The sequence below is a fragment of the Geotrypetes seraphini genome, chromosome 5, assembly GCF_902459505.1.
Source record: "Geotrypetes seraphini chromosome 5, aGeoSer1.1, whole genome shotgun sequence".
Taxonomy (NCBI): Eukaryota; Metazoa; Chordata; class Amphibia; order Gymnophiona; family Dermophiidae; genus Geotrypetes; species Geotrypetes seraphini.
The window spans coordinates 224,823,557-224,845,320 of NC_047088.1; the positions used below are offsets into that span (position 1 = coordinate 224,823,557).

The following is a 21,764-nucleotide window of genomic DNA, read 5'->3' on the forward strand; positions in this document are numbered from 1 at the left end:
AGCTACCCAGTTTTCTGCACCATCTGCCCTCTAGGAGGCGATCTTACGTATGCACTCGATGCAGAGAACTGGAGAGCTTGAAGAAACAAGTCAGACTCCTAGAGGGCAAAATACTGGAACTGGAAGCACTTCAAGCAGTGGAGGAGGAAGACAGAGATGCAGAGAATATCGAGGCAGAGGATGCAGAGAACATCAAGATAGAGGACACCATCGAGGAAGAAGTTCAAGAGCTGGAGAAGTTCATAGAGGAGGCATACAGGGAGGCCGTGGAAAATCACCAGCAACAGTGGAACTGCCGAGATACACCTACAGAGAGTGTGGACCACCTGACGGACAACCACCAGGAAGAAATGAGTGACACAGCAGCGAGATCTGGAAACAGCGGAGGGGACCTGCAAGAGGATGAGTCCGGTGCAAGCCAACGCCAGGATGAGAGAAAATGGATGGAAATGAAGGACACAGACCTATGGCTGGAGAGATGGACATACACCAGGAACAAGAACCTGCAGCTGAAGAATCAAGAGAAGATAGTGAGGACAGCAATCGTCGTGGGGGACTCCATCATCAAACAAGTCGACAGCCACATAGAGGGAGGAAGACTGGATTGGCTGGTGACCTGCCTACCGGGAGCCAAGGTAGAAGACATGGTGAGCCATAGCAACAGGATCATCGACAGTGTGGAAGAAGAAGATACAGTGATGGTGATCCAGGTGGGGACGAACAACGTGAGCAACAAGAACTACAACAGGGAAGTACTGAACGACCAGTTTCGGATGCTAGGAAGGAATCTGAAGAACAGAACGCAGAGAATAGCATTCTCAGAGATCCTGCCGGTACCCAGGGCCGATGAGAAAAGGCAGGTGGAGCTGCAAGCAGTCAACATGTGGATGCGGCACTGGTGTGAGGAAGAAGGATTCCACTTCATGCACAACTGGACGACGTTCTGGGGGAAGAGCAAGCTATTCAGGAAGGACGGACCTCAGTGAGCAGGTGTCCTCCAGCTGCATTGCTACCACTAGGGGGTGGAATATTTTCAGTCGCTAAGGACAGGTATGTTCCCTGGAGTCCTGCAGAACTTGCATGTCCCTCACAATTGAAAAATGTGACAGTAAAACAGCACCCTCTATTGGTGAGACTGTGGGTGGAGGACTCCTGCTCAGCTTAGAGGGAACAGTGGACTCCACCTCTGCAGAGACGGAATGAGGCTACTTGCAAGCAACATCAAGAGAGAAGTTGAGAAGTTTTTAAACTAGGAAGAAGGGGAAAGCTGACAGTCGACTGAGAGAGAGAGAGCTGATGGTTCGAGAACCCGGAGGATACCGTGCAGGAAGATAGAGGGGAAGACTCACCGGATCGCAGGCAAGACAGATTGAAAGGGACACAAGAGGGAAAGAAATGCAAGAAAGGAACAGGCCGCAAACTCAAGTGTATGTACATGAACGCAAGGAGCCTAAGGAATAAGATGGGTGAATTAGAAGCTATGGCACAAAAAGATAACGTGGACATCATCGGTATCACGGAAACATGGTGGACTGAGGAAAACATCTGGGACACTGTGCAACCGGGATACAAACTATACTGTAGAGACAGAGTGGCTCAAAAAGGTGGGGGCATTGCCATATAAGTCAAAGAGGGAATTGAATCTACTAGAGAGAACAAGCCACAACAGACGGATAAGTTAGAGTATCTATGGGTCAAAATTCCGGGAACAAATGGACTAGAAACAAAGATCGGCATCTACTACTGACCCCTAGGGCAGCCCGAAGAAATTGATGGGAGAAATGACGGACGAGATTAAATGCAACTGCAAGGGAGGCAGCACAGTTATCATGGGTGACTTCAATTATCCGGGGATAGACTGGAACCTAGGCAACTGCAAGGGAGGCTGCGCAGTTATCATGGGTGACTTCAATTATCCGGGAATAGACTGGAACCTAGGCACCTCCACCTGCGCTAGGGAGGCCAAGTTCCTGGATGCTGTAGGCGATTGTTTCCTGGAACAACTTGTCAAGGAAAATACAAGAGGAAATGCAATTCTGGACTTAATTCTAAATGGACTGCGAGGACCGGCACAGGGTATAGAAGTAGAAGAGACGCTGGGAAACAGCGATCACAACATGGATCGCTTCGACCTGGATGCAGGAGGCGAAACATCGGTCCAGAACGACGGACACAGCACTGAACTTCTGAAAAGGGAATTACAAAGGGATGAGACTCATGGTGGGGAAGAAGATTAAAAAGAGGATAAGCACTGTAAAAATGATAGAGCAAGCTTGGTCCCTTTTTAAGGACACAGTCACTGAGGCACAAAATCTATTTATCGAGTACCAACAAGGGATCCAATAGGAAAAAGAACAAGGAACCGGTGTAGCTCACTGTAGAGGTGAAGGAAGTGATCAGAGACAAGAAAACTTTGTTTAAGGAATGGAAAAGATCAAGAACAGATGAAAACTGGAATAAGCACAAACAACATCAACGCAGGTGCCATAAGGAGGTAAAAGGGGCCAAAAGAGACTACAAGGAAAAAATAGCACAGGAGGCGAAAAACTTCAAGCCGTTCTTTCGATATATTAAGGGGAAACAACCCACGAAGGAAGCGGTGGGACCGTTGGATGACCATGGAATAAAGGGAGTGCTAAAGGAGGAGAAAGCAATCGCCGACAAACTGAACACATTTTTTGTATGTGTATTTACTGAAGAGGATATACAGAGCATATCGGAACCCAACAGACTATATGCTGGAAACGAAGATGGGAAACTGACAGGATTGACAGTCAGTCTAGAAGAGGTATGCAGGCAGACTGATAAGCTTAAGAGCGATAAATCCTCAGGACCGGATGGCATCCATCCGAGGGTCATCAAGGAACTGAAAGGGACTATAGCTGAACTGCTTCAACTAATAGCCAATCTGTCGATCAAATCAGGAAAGATTCCAGAAAACTGGAAGGCGGCGAATGTTACGCCAATCTTCAAAAAAGGTTTCAGGGGAGATCCAGAAAACTACAGACCGGTGAGTCTGACTTCAGTACCGGGAAAGATGGAAGAAGCGCTGATAAAGGACTGCATCATTGAACACCTTGATGGACACGGTCTGATGAGGACCAGCAAGCACGGTTTCAGCAAAGGCAGATCTTGTTTGACCAACTTGCTGTACTTCTTCGAGGGAGTAAACAGGCAGTTAGACAAGGGCGACCCGGTCGACATTGTATATCTGGATTTTCAGAAGGCATTCGACAAGGTTCCACATGAACGACTACTTCGGAAAATTGCGAGCCATGGAATAGAGGGTGAAATATTCATGTGGATTAAAAACTGGCTGGAGCAAGAAAAAAGAGAGTGGGGGTAAATGGACAATACTTGGATTGGAAGAGCGTCACCAGTGGGGTTTCGCATGGCTCGGTACTTGGACCAGTGCTCTTCAACATCTTTATATATGATCTGGACATTGGTACGATGAGTGAGGTGTTTAAATTTGCGGACAATACGAAGTTATTCAGAGTAGTGAAGACACAGGGGGATTGCAAAGATCTGCAACGTGACATAATCAAGCTTGAGAAATGGGCATCGACATGGCAAATGAGGTTTAATGTGGATAAGTGTAAAGTGATGCATGTCGGTAACAAAAATCTCATGCACGAATACAGGATGTCTGGGGCGGTACTTGGAGAGACCTCCCAGGAAAGAGACTTGGGAGTTCTGATCGACAAGTCAATGAAGCCGTTCGTGCAATGTGAGGTGGCGGCGAAAAGGGCGAACAGAATGCTAGGAATGATAAAGAACAGATCGGAGAAGGTTATCATGCTGCTGTACCGGGCCACGGTGCGCCCTTACCTGGAGTACTGCTTCCAGCACTGGTCACCATACATGAAGGAGGACACGGTACTAATTGAAAGGGTCCAGAGAAGAGCGACAAAAATGGTTAAGGGATTGGAGGAGTTGCCATACAGTGAGAGATTGGAGAAACTGGGCCTCTTCTCCCTTGAAAAGAGGAGACAGAGTGGACATGATCGAAACATTCAAAATACTGAAGGGAATAGACTTAGTAGTGTTCTTCAACCTTCTGAGACCTATGGACCGGCAAAAATAAAATTATTTTTTTGCGGACCAGCAGTTGAAGAACACTGGGCTAAGTCGTGGTCCACAACCTGCACATCTCCGTCCCATAATAGTACTAATTGCAACACCATTTTTTCTATTCATTTTTCATACACACACACACATGCCGGCCCTGTGGACCGGCAGGAAATTTCTACGGACCAGTGGTTGAAGAACACTGACTTAGAAGATAAAGACAGATTGCTCACCCTCTCCTAGGTACGGAGAACAAGAGGGCACTCTCTAAAACTGAAATGGAAGTTCTTCTTCACCCAGAGAGTGGTAAAAACCTGGAACGCTCTTCCAGAGTCTGTTATAGGGGAAAACACCCTCCAGGGATTCAAAACAAAGTTGGACAAGTTCCTGCTAAACTGGAACGTATGCATGTGAGGCTGGACTCATTTAGAGCACTGGTCTTTGACCTGGGGGCCGCTGCGTGAGCGGACTGCTGGGTATGATGGACCACTGGTCTGACCCAGCAGCAGCAATTCTTATGTTTTTATGGTTTCCATGCTGCTATGGTCCTAAATCTCCCATTGGTTTCTTATATTATGTAACTGTGTGAACCATTTTCACATCACGGGCACTGGAAATCTCCCTCAATGAATATAAACTCTAACTGAGCAATTGTTACTGCCATGGCCCTAGCATAATAGATCTGTACATGAACTCCTAAGATCAGGCCTACCTTAGAACATAAGATTTGCCGCTGCTGGATTAGACCAATGGTCCATCATGCCCAGCAGTCCGCTCACACGGCAGCCCTTAGTTCAAAGACCAGTGCCCTATTTGAGTCTAGCCTTACCTGCGTATGTTCTGTTCCAGTAGGAACTTATCCAACCTTGTCTTGAATCCCTGAAGGGTGCTTTCCCCTATAACGGCCTCCGTAAGAGCGTTCCAGATTTCTACCACTCTCTGGGTGATGAAGAACTTCCTTATGTTTGCACGGAATCTTTTCCCTTCTAACTTTAACGAGTGCCCTCTCGTTCTCCTCACCTTGGAGAGGGTGAACACTCTCTCTTTCTCTACTAAGTCAATTCCCTTCAATATCTTGAATGTTTTGATCATGTCCCCTTCTCAGTCTTTTCTTTTCAAGGCAGAAGACGCCCAGTTTCTCTAGCCTCTCGTTATACGGCAACTCCTCCAGTCCCTTAACCATTTTTGTTGCTCTTCTCTGGACCCTTTCGAGTAGTACCATGTCCTTTTTCATGTACGGCAACCAGTGTTGGACGCAGTATTCCAGGTGGGGGTGTACCATAGCCCGGTATAACTGCATGATAACATTTTCAGATCTGTTTGTGATCCCCTTCTTAATCATTCCTAGCATTCTGTTTGCCCTCTTCGCTGCCGCCGCGCATTGCACACAGTTTCATTGACTTGTCTACAAGTACTCCCAAGTCTCTTTCCTGGGGACTCTCTCCGAGTATAGCACCGGACATCCTGTATTCGTGCATATGATTTTTGTTACAGACATGCATCACCTTGCACTTATCCACGTTGAACCTCATTTGCCATTTCGCAGCCCATTCCTCGCGCATATTTGTCTTTATGTAGGTCTTCACAATCTTTCTGTGTCCTCAATACTCTGAATAACTTTGTATCATCCGCAAATTTAATCACCTCACTCGTCGTGCCAATTTCTAGGTCGTTTATAAATATGTTGAAGAGCACCGAACCCTGTGGCACTCCACTCGTGATGCTTTTCCAGTCTGAGTAATAGTAGGAGATAGTTTGCTATCCAGTTAAAATCAATGTGCTGTGCTACCACACTTTCAATTTTAGTGGTATCAAAACAAAAACTAGGTGAACTTGCTATGAACTTTAGTATCCTTCAGATAAAGTACAAAGCAATAACTAGTTTGCAATCTAGAGCAGAGTTTCTTAACCTGCGGTGTGCGCACCCTTGGGGGTACACAGGCTTACTGCCGCTCCATTTAATTACCCCCAAGCTGCTGCCGCAACGCCAGGAAGGGCCAGGTGTGTGCAGCGATTGCAGGCCGCCGGCCCACAAGCCTTCCCCTAGTCATGGGGAGGGGAGGGGGAAGGCTTGTGGGCCGGCAGCTTGCAATCGCTGCACGCGCCTGGCCCTTCCCAGAGTTGTGGTAGCAGTGAGGGGCGGGGGGAGGGAATTAAATGGAGCGAGTGGTGATGGCTGGCCCTTCCCGGAATTGCGGTAGCAGTGGGGGGGGGGGGGAGAGGAGGAATTAAATGGAGCATATGGCAGACCAGGAGGGAGCGTGGGTCAGCCTGGGCAGGCTTCGGGGGGGGGGGGGAGAGAGAGGAAGGGGGTGGGACAAAGGCTGGAAGGCAGTAATGGGGACAGAGGAAAGAGGAACAAAGGAACTCGGGACATAGGAATGAAGGAGGGAGGGAGGGGGCACTAACTTGGGACATAGGAAGGAGGGAGGGAGAGAATAGAAAGAGGCAATTGTTGGGCCTGAGTGTGTGAGTGAGAGGGAAAGAGATGGTGTACATGGGGAAAGGAAGAGGAAAATTGGGCATAGAGAGGAGTGAAGTAGAGATACATGGGGAATAGGATAAGAGGAAGAAATTTTGGATATGGTGGTGGAGATGCAAGGGGGAGGAATGTTGGGCATGGAAGAAAGAAAGAAAGAAAGAACTTATGTCATGATGCATTTGGCTGTTTGGCTCCTGTACTGCAGAATGCTCACCATTATATTTTTGGCAGGAGACTCATTCAATTCAAATCTGATCTGAAACTTGTTCTCCTTTTTTAATTTATTGTAAATTGCCTTGTTGTATCATGGTTTGAAGTGTGGTTAAGAAAATTTTATAATAAACTGAACTTCTCTGGGAGTATATCTCAGGAGACCAGTTTGAATGGGAGCTTCTTCAATTCTAATCAACCAGGAAAAGAAGTTACTTTAACACAACATCCAGATCTTGTGGCTTAGATGCTAAGAATAGGGCACTCTATTGGCCTCCCAGGTCTTTCTGGCTTCTAAGAAGTTATCTACCTGGAATTCTATGGGCTGAAATGAAAGAGATTTACTATGTGGTTTTTAAGACCAAAGACTCAATTTTTCTTACATCCCACACCGAAAAAGCATACATAGGCGCATGTGTAGTGAGCACTTTCTGAAGCGGTGGAATGTGAAACAGATGTTGAATCAAGATTGGTGCGTATGTGATCAATTTTTTCTTGGAAGTAGATGGAGAGGGGGGTTTCACTGTCCAGATCATTTGGTGATTTTTTTTGTTTCCTTGCGAGGCTGTAAGTTTTTTTTGTCAGTGTGAAGAGATTCTTTGATCTATTTGGAGCTTTCTGTAGAAGATTGGTATAGTAAGGTGTTTTTTTTTTTTTTTGGGGGGGGGAGGGGTTTGTATCATAGATGAATAGTTTGTATTCCTCTAGCAGTTTTTCCCAATAGACTTTGTTATTTTTGTCTTTGGATCTGTACCAGTTTATTTTGGCTTTTCTTAGTTCTCTCTTCTTTTTCCTAAGGTCATCTGTGAACCACGGGAGGAGAAGCTGCAAGTGTTAGGCTTTATAACTTTGGTTTCTGATAGGTTTTCATACAGGGTCTTGACTTGTGCAGCCAGTTTTATGCAGCATCTTCAATGGGTATTGGTTCAGGTCCTGCTTAGGCTAAATCCACTCTTACCACATCCTCTGACAATGTGTTCAAGAGCTTAACTATTCTCCGAGTGAAAAAAATACCGTATTTCCTCCTATTGGGTTTAAAAGTATCACTCAGGAATTTGTAGACTTCAATCATATCTCCCGTCAGCCGTCTCTTTTCCAAACTCAAGAGCTCTAACCTCTTTAGTCTTCCCTCATACGAGGGGAGTTACATCCCCTTTATCATCTCAATCGCTCTTCTTTGAACCTTTTCTATTTCTGCTGTATCTTTTTTGAGATAAGGCGACCAGAATTAGAAACATAGAAATAGACGGCAGATAAGGGCCATGGCCCATCTAGTCTGCCCACCCCAACGACCCTCCCCTACCTTTCTCTGTGAATAGATCCCACATGTCTATCCCATTTGGCCTTAAAATCAGGCACACTGCTGGCCTCAATAACCTGAAGTGGAAGACTATTCCAGCGATCAACCACCCTTTCAGTGAAAAAGAATTTCCTGGTGTCCCCGTGCAGTTTCCCGCCCCTGATTTTCCACGGATGCCCCCTTGTTGCCGCGGGACCCTTGAAAAAGAAGATATCTTCTTCCACTTCGATGCGGCCCGTGAGATACTTGAATGTCTCGATCATGTCACCCCTCTCTCTGCGTTCCTCGAGTGAGTACAGCTGCAACTTATCCACAATACTCAAGGTGAGGTCACAGAAGAGTAGTAATGACCACATCTCAATAGCCTTTCTTCATCAACCATGACCAGCCAATCAGCTAGTGGCTCGGAACAGGCAGGAGTGAAGGAAGATCATTCCCGCCATTGTTCACCGCTGGACCACCGGGGATAAGAAAGGTACATGGAGGAGGCAGGAGGGAGATAAAAGTTGTTAAACTCGGCCAGGGCAGGAGACGGGAGGGATCCCTCCTGTACTGGACCAGCACTGGACCACTAGGTCTTACGGCAGGCCCAGCAAAGACCTGCAACAGGTTTGGAAGGAAGACACGAATATAAACCGAGACCCCAATTTTGGGGCCATTTTTTGATCCCAAAATCTCGGTTTATATTTGAGTATATATGGTAAACAAACCTCCCTCAATGTATCAGCTTGATGCACAGTGGTAGTGGAACCTGCTGGAGGTCAAAATAACACAATTTTAGCTGGCATGAAACCTGTGATAATGGCAGGAATCCAGAACCTAGCCACACCAGACTGCAGGATGAATTTACTGGCCTGGGCGAATCCTGTACTGCATCTCCACTGGAAATAGACAGAAGCTGGTTGTCATGCTCATGCACTGTTTCCTTTCCCTCCCCTACCTCCCCAGCCTCTTTGTTGGCATAAAAAAATAGCCAACCTGGGGATGCCTTCAAGCACCTGGTTCACCTCAAATTCTCCAGCCAGCTTTGTCCAGAGGTCCTCTGGGCTGCTTCCTTGGCTTTTAAAACCCTCTTTCTCTCCTCTTTTCCTTAATAAACTTTATTTCTCCAGTGAACAGATTTAAGTGGGAACCTGAATAGCCCTAAATTCCCTATGTCAGAAGAAAGAAGATGGGAAACGTAGAAGATAAAAATAAAAAAATAAAGGGAAGGCGGTTTAAATCCCTAAGGGCCTTATCCTATTTGGCAGGACTCCAAGAGGCTACTGCCAGAGGAGCCAAGCTACACCAAGTCTAAGACCAAACTTGGTTTTAGTTTAGTACTATCAAAGCAGATGGTATGAACTGGTAGAATTAGATACTGAAGAATGTGAGTTATTCGTCCTATTATTTTACTCATTTTCCATTTGATACACTTAACTGATTGTTGCTACTTAAGTTTTTACACTTGTACTAAATACTTAATATTTAGAAACATGTTCTTAGGTTTGCATGGCGTAATAAGGACCATAGATTTTATCTATTGCATTCCTATCTAACTATACAGGAAATTAAAAAGACACATACCTGGATGGGAAATATTTTTACAGCAACATATTCATTCAACAACTGAGCTTTCCACACACAGCCAAATCTTCCCCTTGCTTTAACTTCCACTAATTGCAAGGGCTTCAAACCCAGCAAAGGTGAAGGAGGAGGTGGTCCAGGGTCCTAAACGCAACCAGTAGTAATAGTATATTAGGACACAAGTTTATCTTTGCATTTGCATAAAGCAATATTATTATACATAGTAATAAGCATTTACAGCAAAAAACAATAAAATTCAAAATACTAACAAAAATTTCTTATCTGTAACAAGAGATCTCCGAGACAGCAGTTCATTGATCTGACTAAGCCAACAAGTAATACATTTTCCAGAGCTTTTTAGGCAAGGCCTAAGATCCAAAACAGTACAGCATATGCAGCTTACTGTGCTAGGAAGCTATTTGTAAACCAATTTTAAAATTACAAGACAGGTCTGTGCCTGCTACAGTGTCGATTGTTTTTTATTTATGTCCCTGATGCAGCCCTTGAGGGGGCGAAACATGACCAGGCTGGTAGAGTGTATTATAAAGAAATTAAGGTTCTTACCTTGCTAATATTTTTTTCTGGTTTTAATAGATATGTCATTCTGGACAGTAGGGTATTCTCTCCATGCTTGCGAGCCGTGCAGAAAGAGTCCATTCCAGGTTTTCAACTCCTCCTTCTCCAGAGGACTCTGCTGCCCCCTTCAGTTTGAACCAAAGCAGGCGATAGCCCTATATAGGAACACATAAGAAGGAGGGGGCTGGGGAGACTCCCTGACTAGAATTCTGTTCTGCTCCGAAAGCATAATAAACGTGTTAAATATTACAGTTGAAACATCAAAATAACTATACTAATCAGAAACATTTATAGAGCTCAAACATTCTCCCAATGTGTTATAGCATTATTCTTCATACCCTTAAGGTCTGACTGACAAAATCTCAGTTTTGACTTGAACTTCTTGACTGAGACCATAGGCAGGCATAGAAATCTGTCAGGGCAGGGTTCCAGAATAACACACCTATCTACTGGAAAAAATATTAGAAAAGTAAGGACCTAACCTCTTTTTCTAGTGCAATAGGTGTGTCATTCTGGACAGTAAGTTCCAGAAATCTAACGTGGGACCGTTGCGCCGGCTTGTAACACTGAGGACCCAAATACAGTGTCCTTTCTTGCTGCACCATCCACTCTGTAGAACTTTGAGAATGTATGCATAGCGAACCAGGTTGCTGCCCTACAAATCTCCTTGGGTGAAATCGCTAAGCCTGTCTGCAAGAGAATTCTGTTCCCCTTGAATATACAGTGAGCTCTCTGAATCCGCGGTTTCAGTATCCGCGAATTCGGTTATTCACGATTTAAAAATAAATAAATAAATAAATAAAGCTGCATTCTGGACCTTCCCCGCCTCCCTCCCAGCATCTCAGACCTTACCTGGTAGTCTACTGGGCTTTCGGGGCAGGAGCAATCTTCCTACGCTCCTGCCCTGTGCAGATCACTCATAGCATATGGCTGCGGGGAGTTCCTGTCGTAGTCTCAAGACTATGGGAACTCACAGCAGCCTTTGGCCGCCACCTATACCAAAGCTCCATGTTAGCTACAGAGTCCTAAACTACAATTTCTATATTTCCTGTTATGTCAAACATCTGGTCAAGAAATTATCATCTTTTGATCAGTACATCCCTTCAAAGCAATTACAGGATTTTCGTCACAACTCCCACATCCTTGCCCTGGCTAGAAGGTTTATGGCAAGATCGGCTTATGATGCCTTTGAATTGTCTTCCAGAGCAATGAGCTGTCTAGCATGGCTCAGAGTCTCCGATATGGATGCCAGCCTCCAGGATAGATTGGCTAATATTCCATGCTTGGGTGATGAGCTATTTGGTGATTCTGTTGAAAATGCTACCCAAAAATTCACTGATCATGAAAAACATTGGGATGCTTTGGTTAAATCCAAGTCTAAGCCTTCAACGTCCAAACCTTTCAAGTTGTACTATCAAAGGCGCTTTTCTTCCAAACCTGCTACTCCTACTAGATCAAAGCAGAAGAAACAGAAGTAACAACGTCCTCAAAAAACTCAGACTGCAGCGCCACATAAACCTGCTCAATCTTTTTGACGTGCTTCTTTAGAGCATAGCCACTGTTCCCTTATCCCAGGCTCTCCCTCAACCTTTTGGAGGATGGCTTCAACTCTATTATCCTCGCTGGAAACTGATTACCACAGACTTATGGGTACTAACAGTCATTCAAGAGGAATACTCTCTTCTCTTTATCGACATTCCTCCGGATTAGCCTCCAAGAGAGTCATCTTCACCCTCAGCAGACGTCCCTTCTTCATCGGGAGATAGAATTCCTTCTTCTCAATGCCATCGAGAAGGTTCCTCCAGGACAGAGGAACTGGGAGTTTTACTTTCGTTATTTTCTTGTTCTGAAGAAGACGGGAGATCTTCGTCCAATCTTGGACCTCCAGGGGTCTCAACAAGTTTCTAGCAAAGGAAAAGTTTTGGATGTTATCCCTGGCAACTTTATATCCCCTCTTAGATCGCAACGACTGGCTATGCTCTCTGGATCTGAAGGAAAGGAAGCCTAAACTCACATTCCAGTGCATCTGACCTCCAGGCAATTCCTCCATTTTCATCACCATTATCAATACAAAGTACTACCTTTTGGCCTTGCATCCTCTCCCAGAGTATTCACCAAGTGCCTGGTGGTAGTGGCTGCAGCACTATGATCTCAGGGCCTTCAAGTCTTTCCTTACCTGGACGACTGGCTGATCAAGGACCCTACCTCACAAGGGGTGACATTAGCGACTTGCATGACAATTATCTTCCTTCAACAGTTGAGTTTTGAAATAAATTTTCCCAAATCCCAACTTCAGCCATCTCAGACTCTACAATTCATAGGCGCTCTGCTTGACATCATTCATCTCAGGGCATTTCTACCGCAGCAAAGGCAAAACAATTTGATTCAGCTTTGCACTCAGACTTATCATCTGCTATCAATCTCAGCCAGACAAATGATGGTACTCCTGGGTCACATGGCTTCCGCAGTACGTTAATCCATTTGCGAGACGTCATCTCAGGATGCCTCAATGAACTCTCACATATCAGTGGTCTCAAGCGTTCGACCCACTTTCGCAACACATTACAGTCACTCCTTCGCTTCAACAGTGGATGAACTCTTCCAATCTGTCCAGAGGACTTTTGTTCCATACCCCTCCTCATCAGAAAGTTCTGACCACATACTTGTCCACATACGGTTGGGGAGCTCATCTGGACGGGCTTCGTAAGCAAGGTCACTGGTCTTCCCAGGACTGCTTTTGTCATATAAATCTGTTGGGAACTCGGAGCGATCTATAATGCTCTCAGAGCTTTTCAGCACATTATGACCAACACCGTCCTTATCCGCATGGACAATCAGGTTGTAATGTATTACATAAACAAGCAAGGAGGCACAGGGTCCCTCTGTCTTTGTCAAGAGGCCCAGAAGATTTGGATCTGGGCCATTGCTCGCAATATATTCCTGAAAGCAATATACACTTCCCCCTCCATATTCGCAGGGGATAGGGGCAGAGCCGGCCTGCGAATATTGAATATTCACAAATAATTTTTGGGCCGGCTCTGACCCACCCCCCACCTGGCATCCCAGACCTTACCTGGTGGTCTAGCGGGCTTTCGGGGCAGGAGCATCTTTCACGTCCCAGGGGCACCGAGGTATAAACCCTGGATGAGGTAGATTTTTTCAAAGTCAACACCCTGGACTGATGCTGAAGTTGTGGTTTGTCAAAACCAGGGGAAGAGATAATTTTGTGTAGAGTGTCCAATCTTCTGGGAGCTACAGTAATGGTAAGGGGGGGGGGGGGGTCTCCCAGTTCTTATGCAGAGTCTCTTTGAGAATAACATGCAATGGTAGGTGCAGAAGTTCCTTAGGAGGCTCATCATAGTCCAATGCCTCTAAGTACTCAGCACTATGAGCAGAATCAGCTTCTAATTGGACTGGAAGCTCTTTGCCCAATTGCCGAATAAATCTGTGAAGATGACGATGTATGATGTGACTTCCTTTTACAATTGGAAGAGCAGGAAGGAAAGCAGTGTTTACGCTTGAAGGAAGCTGAAGATGGATGACGCTGAGCAGACTTGGATCGTCGAGAGGATGAAGAACGACGCTGATGTCTGGAAGAACTGGATGGATACCGTGATGGAGATCGGCATCTGCGATGAGACATGCTGTTCTTAGGCATGTAACATCGGCACGGTACCGGAGATCCAGTATTGTTACCACAGGACCTGGTGGCCTCATGCTCAAGCTGGGCCGGTACCGATGGAGTCAGTGTCAGAGCAAGAAGCTTGAACATGTCACTAACTTGGAAAAGCGTTTTGAGCTTCTCATAGTACGAAAGCACCGGTACCATTTGACGTTCTATTGGTACCACTGGTGCCTTGTCTGGCCTCGGCAAGGGTGACAGTGAAGAGTATGCACATTTTGATGCAGGAGAGGCCAGATGTAAGGACAGTCACTTTGTCGGCATCAAGGGACTCGATGCAATAGTGACCCACAAGACCTGCTGGGAAGCTGGTGGCTTTTTAGCTGGCTTACCTGATGGAGCAATGTCCCCCGACGCCGACACTTTCAATGTTGAAGGCTGTAATGTTGTCTTGGTGTCCATACCGGTGCAGAACCATATCTGTTCTTTTCAATCTTTTCCTAAGCACAGGAAGGGTCCCCTTGGACTGGAAAACCACCAACGTAATCCCACTCCACAAAAAAGGGCTGCAGGGCAGAGACAGCAATCTACAGACCAGTGAGTCTCACGTCTATAGTGTGTAAACTCATGGAAACACTGATCAAACAAAATCTTGACACAATCCTAGACGAAGAAAAACTGCGTGATCCACACCAACACGGGTTCACCCAGGGTAGATCCTGCCAATCTAATCTGATTAGCTTTTTTGACTGGGTTACTAGACAACTGGACGCCGGAGAGTCACTGGACGTGGTATATTTGGACTTCAGTAAAGCATTTGATAGCGTCCCTCATCGAAGATTACTGAACAAGCTGAAATCGATAGGATTAGGAGACACTCTAACTACATGGGTTGGGGATTGGCTGAGCGGTAGACTTCAGAAGGTGGTGGTGAACGGTACCCCATCCGAAGCATCGGACGTGATCAGTGGAGTGCCGCAGGGCTCGGTCCTGGGCCCGATTCTATTTAACTTATTCATAAGAGATATGACGCAAGGACTTAGAGGAAGGGTATCACTGTTCGCCGACGACGCCAAACTTTGCAACATAGTAGGCAAAAGCTTATTACCTGATAATATGACACACGACCTACTGTTGCTGGAACAATGGTCAACTACTTGGCAGCTAGGCTTCAATGCTAAAAAATGCAAGATAATGCACCTGGGTAAAAGAAACCCGTGTAGAACTTATGTACTAAATGGTGAGACCTTGGTTAGGACCTTGGCGGAACGCAACCTAGGGGTGATCATTAGTGAGGACATGAAGGTTGCCAATCAAGTGGAGAAGGCTTCCTCCAGGGCAAGACAAATGATGGGGTGTATCCGCAGAGGTTTCGTCAGCAGGAGACCTGAAGTTATGATGCCGTTGTACAGAGCCATGGTGAGGCCTCACTTGGAGTACTGTGTTCAGTTTTAGAGACCACACTACCGAAAGGACGTGCTGAGGATCGAGTCGGTTCAGCGAACGGCCACCAGGATGGTCTTGGGGCTCAAGGATCTCACGTATGAAGAAAGATTTAAAAAATTGTGGCTGTACTCACTTGAGGAAAGAAGAGAACGGGGAGATATGATTGAAACATATAAGTACATCATGGGATGCATCGAGTCAGAAGATGATATCTTCTGGCTCATGGGACCCTCGACCACCAGAGGGCATCCGCTGAAGATCAGGGGAGGGAAGTTTCATGGCGACTCCAGGAAGTACTTCTTCACCGAAAGAGTAGTGGATCATTGGAACAGACTCCCACTCCAGGTGATAAAGGCCAGAGTGTGACAGATTTTAAGAGAAAATGGGATACTCACGTGGGATCTTTAAGGGAGTAAATTCAGGGGCGGGGATACTTGGAATGGGCAGACTTGGTGGGCTATAGCCCTTTTCTGCTGCTTTTTTCTATGTTTCTATGAGCTTTCGACTCTCAATTGTACGTTTTTGCAGGGTAGAACACTGTGTGCAGGATTCGACACAGTGTTCCGGGCCAAGGCACTGTAAGCACCAACTATGTGGCTCAGTGACAGAAATTTTCCGTTGGCACCTGCAACACTTTTTAAACCCAGTCAGTAGCCGGGACATCGACAGGCAAAGCCTGCGAGGTAAGAACAGCGAGGAAAAAAAATATCCTAAACTGTTAAACTGTTTTTTTGTTTTGTTTTTATCACAAGTAAAACACGTATCTAAAATACAACTAAAAAATACAAGTGAGTGATGAGGCAAAGGCAAAATTAGAACAACATTAAAAAAACACGACTTCTTAGCTCCGCAGAAAACTATGAACTGAGGAGCCACGAGCAGCATCAGGTGGGAAGGCACTTGTGCATGTGCGGTATGGGCAGTTCGCAAACTTTCTAAAGTTCTTAAAGTGGCGATGCACTTTTAAAGCTGTCCATATCGGGGCTCTGTGGATGACATCACCCATATATAATACTATGCTGCCTGCTTGTCCTGGGATAATACCTGTTACAGATTAGAGGTCTGCCTGGGAATGGGGATCGCGAGAATCCCCCCCCCCCCCAGTCTACGGGACTCCCATGGGGATCCCTCCCAGGCCCACGGGGCAGCCTACCTAATTTCAAATTCAGTCCGAGTCCGGCGCTGCGGTGGGAACGTCTAAGCTGAGCATAGAGCTCAGCACATAAGTTCAGCATGTAGGCAGTGAGCTGAGCACGTAGGCACGCATCATCTGGGGGAGGGGACTCTGTGTGCCTACATGCTGAGCTCACTGCCTACGTGTTAAGCCTACGAGCTGAGCTCCATGCTCAGCACAGACATTCCTGCTGCGGCGCCGGACTGAACTTGATTGCCGAGGGTCTAGTTAAGGTGGGCAGGAATGATCCCTGGTGTCTCCTCTCCCAATGGTTGCCTCATTCAATATCACAACCAAACTCAACACAGCAACACCCTTCCGCAGACTGCATAAAAGAAAGGTATGCACTTTCTGTGCACATACTTTTTATGTGCAAATGAGGGCACACATGTTCTTAAAAGCCCTTTTGTGCATGTAAAACAGCCTTCTCTACAGTATGTGTAAATACATTTATTCAATTATCCCTACATGTATAGTTTAGAAATGGTTTAATATGCTGGTTTAATACCTCCGAGTTCTCTCTCATTCATTATACTTTGGAATAATATAAAAATATTTTATTGCATGTGGTACATTAGTAAACTAGAAATGCATAGCTATTCTAGTACAGAGACCCCCCCCCCCCCAAAAAAAAAAATTTTTTTTGAAATAATTGCTGCTTTTTATGGGGGCAGGTAACTTTTATGGGGTGCGGGTGGGGACGGAGGGGATTCCTCACGGGGGCGGGTAAGATTCTCATGGGGATGGATAGGGACTGAGGGTATTCCGACAGGGACAGGTGGGATTTCTGTCCCTGCACAATTCTCTATTACAGATGAGCAATTTTGTTTTCTTAAAAGAAAAGTAGTTGATCACACACCACATACAACTTTCATAAGAACTGTGCTTTAACAAAAAAAGGAAACAAGCAGCAGTTAACAGAAGAACATTTTTGGCAGTCTTGAACAGATACCTTTTTTCTTTTCCAAGTTTTCTTTTCAAATCTATTTAAAGGCTTTATATCCCACCCATCAATAGACATTGATGGTTCCTGACCAAGTTCTAAGGACACAACAAACCAAATAGCTCTTCATATATAGGAAACAGTACAAGCAAATCCGTGTAATGCACATTCATTGTGGATATCCTGAAAGCTATTTGGTGGGTGTAGTTTGGAATTGAAAGCATCTTCAAAGAAGTGGGCTTTGAGTCTGTATTTAAATACTACCAGAGACGGAGCCTGATGTATCGAGTCAGGCAGTTTATTCCAGGCATATGATGCAACAACGTAGAAAGTACAAAGTCTCTAGTTGGCTGTAGAGAAGAAAGGTACAGATAAGAGAGACTTATCTAATGAGTGGAGTGACAGGGGAGATACTGAGCAACTGCAGAGCGAATACACTTTTCTTTAGCTGCCTTCACTCGATTTTGTTTCTAAGTGAGTTAACCTGCATTCCACCGACCCAAGTATCATCTTACATTTTAATTCTCATCTTGAATAGAGACCTAGCTGCTGTACATGAACTGTAATTCATATTTGAACCCTGATTTTGAAAGCAAATACCTAAATCCAAATATAGGTCACAAAGAAACTTTAATTATCTGCAGATTGTGATAATTTCTACTAGATCACTTTAAGACTATTCAAAAGATGTGTAATTTCAAAAGTTCCTGCACTTCAAGTACTTTTAATTACAACATATTTTGATTAGTTCTATGTTAATCTAGCAAAATGTACTGTAACCTACAAGGAATCCTGTGCACTAGGAGTTCTCAAATCCAGTCCTTGAGGTCCACATGGAAACAGTGAATGTAAATAGATCTCATACATATTTGTTGTGGGAATCCTGAAAACCAAGCTGAGTTTTGGGCCTTAAGAACTGGATTTAAGACCCCTGCTGTTCATTTTCAGCACCCAGTAAAGATTATACTAATACAAATAAAAACAAAATCAAACATACATGCAGACATTGCAAAAGAACATTTTTGAAAAATGCACGCATATTAACCTGCAAATATATCACAAAGCAAAAATGAAATGTTATGGCTATAAAAGACAATTAAATGTGTATCAAAAAGCTTAGGTCCATAAACAAGCATCAGATTAAAAAAGTCTCTTACCTCTATCATTATATGAAAGGCATGCTTGTGAAGAAAACACACAGGCAAAAGAAATTACTTACTATTCATAACAAAAAAAGAATGTAATTCTTTGAACTAAACAATTAAGCAAAAAAGGTATGTAAGACTTGTTCAGCTAAATGTTACAGATAAAATAATTCAAAATGTTCTTCCTTATCTTATACAGCCAAAATATGGTTGTATAAAACCAAATATCTGAAAACCAATGAAGGTAAAAAGCATAGTATACATTTACCAACATCATAAAACAAAAGATGAAAACGAAAACAGTAGATCATCTGCCCTCCATAGCTCTTTTGAGCTTTAACTTATCTGGATCAAAATTTCAGCTATTAAGCGACAACTGCAATTTCTATCAACAAACAGGATTGAGTGAGTCAGGCATAGTAGGTAATGTCATTGCACATGGCTAAAAGAGAAAAATGTGTCCAACCTTTTGGTGTACTTTGGGTATTGTGTCCATTCCTCTGATTTTTTTTTGACAATTGCACATAGCTCTCCTAAAGCTCTAACTCAATGTAAAGCCGAGTATGAACAGCCCTTCCCCACATGCAGAAGTCTCCTTAGCTCCTCAGTTTTGTTGTTTTTTCCACTCTACTGAATAAATGTGAAAACAAAGTTCTCCTGATACTTTTTGGAATGTTGCTACTTTCATGTATTCCAATGTTTTTCTCTGCCACTTTTTCTTTTCTATTTAAAAAAAAATGTAAAGTTCTATTTATTTCATTTTTCTTATATCACTTACAACAGGGTTTCAACCTTGTCTATGTGTCAGACAATTTCAGTACTTTGACATACACCAAATGTCTAATCTACTTGGGATCTAACCATAATCAAGTGGGATGCATACATAATACCACCTACACAAGAGTCACACCATAAACCAAAATGAAGCTGGATCCAGATCATCCATGAGCATCAGCCCTTGTTGCAATAGTCCACGCTCTTGGAGAAAAACTAGGGACTCTAACAAAGGAACAGGTTTGGGTACCATTGCCAGAAAGGCCAGTCCCAAGAAATGAGTGTTTCACCACCTACTGACGAACCCACCTATCAAGGAGGAAACGCAAGAGGATCCACCTCCATTGACCCCCCGCTGAACCCCATTCTTTCCTATAGCTGAAAAAAGCTAGATGTCATAAGATCAAAACAAGGAAATTCCTCGTTATCCCCTAGGATCTGAAAGGCCAAGGGAATCAACTCCCACTTCCTCAAATGCAGGAAGTACCTGAAGATAAAGTCCATTTGAAACTGTCTATTTCTGTTATGTGGGTCACCAAAATCATTACCCGAGAGAAACCAAGCTGTCAGGTATAGTGATTGCAGGTTGGGATGTAGAAGTGATTCCTGATTCTGAGTGAGCAGAGTAAGAAATACTGGAAGAGGTATGGGCTCCCTGGAATTGAGTTGAAGAAGAAGGGAGAACCAATGTTGCCTGGGCCACTGTGGAGCAATGAGAATCATGGTGGCTGCCTCTCGTTTGAGTTTGAACAGAGTCCTCAACATGAGAGGAAGTGGAGGGAACGCATATAGAAACAGGCCTGTCTAATCCAGGAGAAATGCATCTGCTTCCAGACAGAGAGGAGACTAAAGCCTGGAGCAAAACTGGGGCAACTAGTGATTGTGAGGAGCTACAAACAAGTCCACCTGCGGAGTGCCCATTGAGCAAAGAGTTGAGAGTCCATTCGTGAGGCTGAAGGATTCTGCTTAAGTTGTCTGCTAGGGAATTCTTCTCCCCCTGAATGAAGACAGCTTTCAAGAATAAATTGCGAGCTATCGCCCAAGTCCAGATTTTTTGGGCCTCATGACACAACAGGAGAGAACCCGTGCCTCCTTGCTTGTTTATATAGTGCATCGAGACTTGATTGTCTGTGCAAAGAAGGAGGACTTGAGGGCAGAGAAGATGATGAAAAGCCTTAATCACATAAAACATTGCTTTGAGTTCCAGGAAACTGATGTGAAATTTTCGTTCCCTTGCAGTCCAAAGACCCTGAGTCTGGAGATCGTCCATATGAGCCCCCCCCCCAAGCATAAGGGGATGCGTCCGTTGTGATGACCTTGTGATGAGGAGGCAAGTGAAAAAGAAGACCGCTGGAGAGATTGGAAGAGGTCATCCACCATTGAAGTCACTGCAGAAGAGATGATGTCACAGATATATGTTGTGATAGACGATCCGTCGCTTGAGACCACTGGGAAGCAAGGGTCCATTGAGGAATGCGAAGATGCAGCCTTGCTAGAGGTGTGACATGGACAGTAGACGCCATATGGCTCAGAAGAACCATCATGTGTCTGGCAGAGATGAATTGAAGAGGAAGCAGTTGCTGACAGAGACGTATGAGAGCCTGAAGGCGATCTGAAGGAAGAAACGCTCTCGTGAGTATTGTGCCTAGGATTGCCCCAATGAACTGCAGACGTTGAGTCAGAATGAGGTGTGATTTGGGGAAGTTGACTTCGAATCCTATGATCTGAAGAAAAGAAATGGTCTGAGATGTTGCTTGGACCACTTCCTGAGACGAAACAGCCTTGATCAACCAGACATCCAGGTAAGGGAAGACCTGAAGACTGAGATCGGATAGATGTGGCTACTACAATCAGGCACTTCGTGAAGACTCTGGGAGAAAATGCCAGGCCTAAGAGGAGTACCTTGTATTGGTAATGACAGCGATTGATTTGAAAACGAAGTTTGTGGAAGCCAGATGAATTGGAATGTGTGTGTAGGCTTCCTTGAGATCCAGGGAGAATAGCCAATAGTTCTGATTGAGGAGAGGATAAAGTAGGGCGAGGGATAGTATCCTGAATTTCTCCTTGACTAGAAATTGGTTGAGAGTAGGGAGCTGCACGGGAATGGGGACGATGGGAATCCCGTGGGACCCGCGGGTTCCCCCTTCGAGTCGTGGAGATCTCGTGGGGTCGCTCCCTCGGGTCGCAGGGATCCCATGGGAACGCCCCTTCTGGTCTTGGGGATCCCGCGGGGTTCGATGCAACTCGAGCCGCGAGGTTCGCCTTCTTTTCCTACCTGCCCTGCAGCAGCACACATAGCTGACCAGAAGTCTTTCCCAATGTCAGTGCTGACATCGGGGAAGACTTCCGGTTGGCTATGTGTGCTGCTGCAGGGCAGGCAGGAAATAGAAGACGAGCCTCGCGGCTCCAGCTACCTCCCAGAGCTCCATTTGGATGAGAAAGTTGTTGGCAGATG

General features: G+C 45.0%; 1 protein-coding gene across 1 annotated transcript in view; it reads right to left on the reverse strand.

Moving 5' to 3' along the window:
• Positions 1-21,764, reverse strand: part of ACVR2A (activin A receptor type 2A) — a 162,069-nt gene that overhangs the window by 37,255 nt on the left and 103,050 nt on the right. Inside the window, exon 5 of the mRNA XM_033945599.1 lies at positions 9,630-9,773. Within this exon, the coding sequence (XP_033801490.1) occupies positions 9,630-9,773 (144 nt within the window). The remainder of the gene's footprint in view (positions 1-9,629; positions 9,774-21,764) is intronic.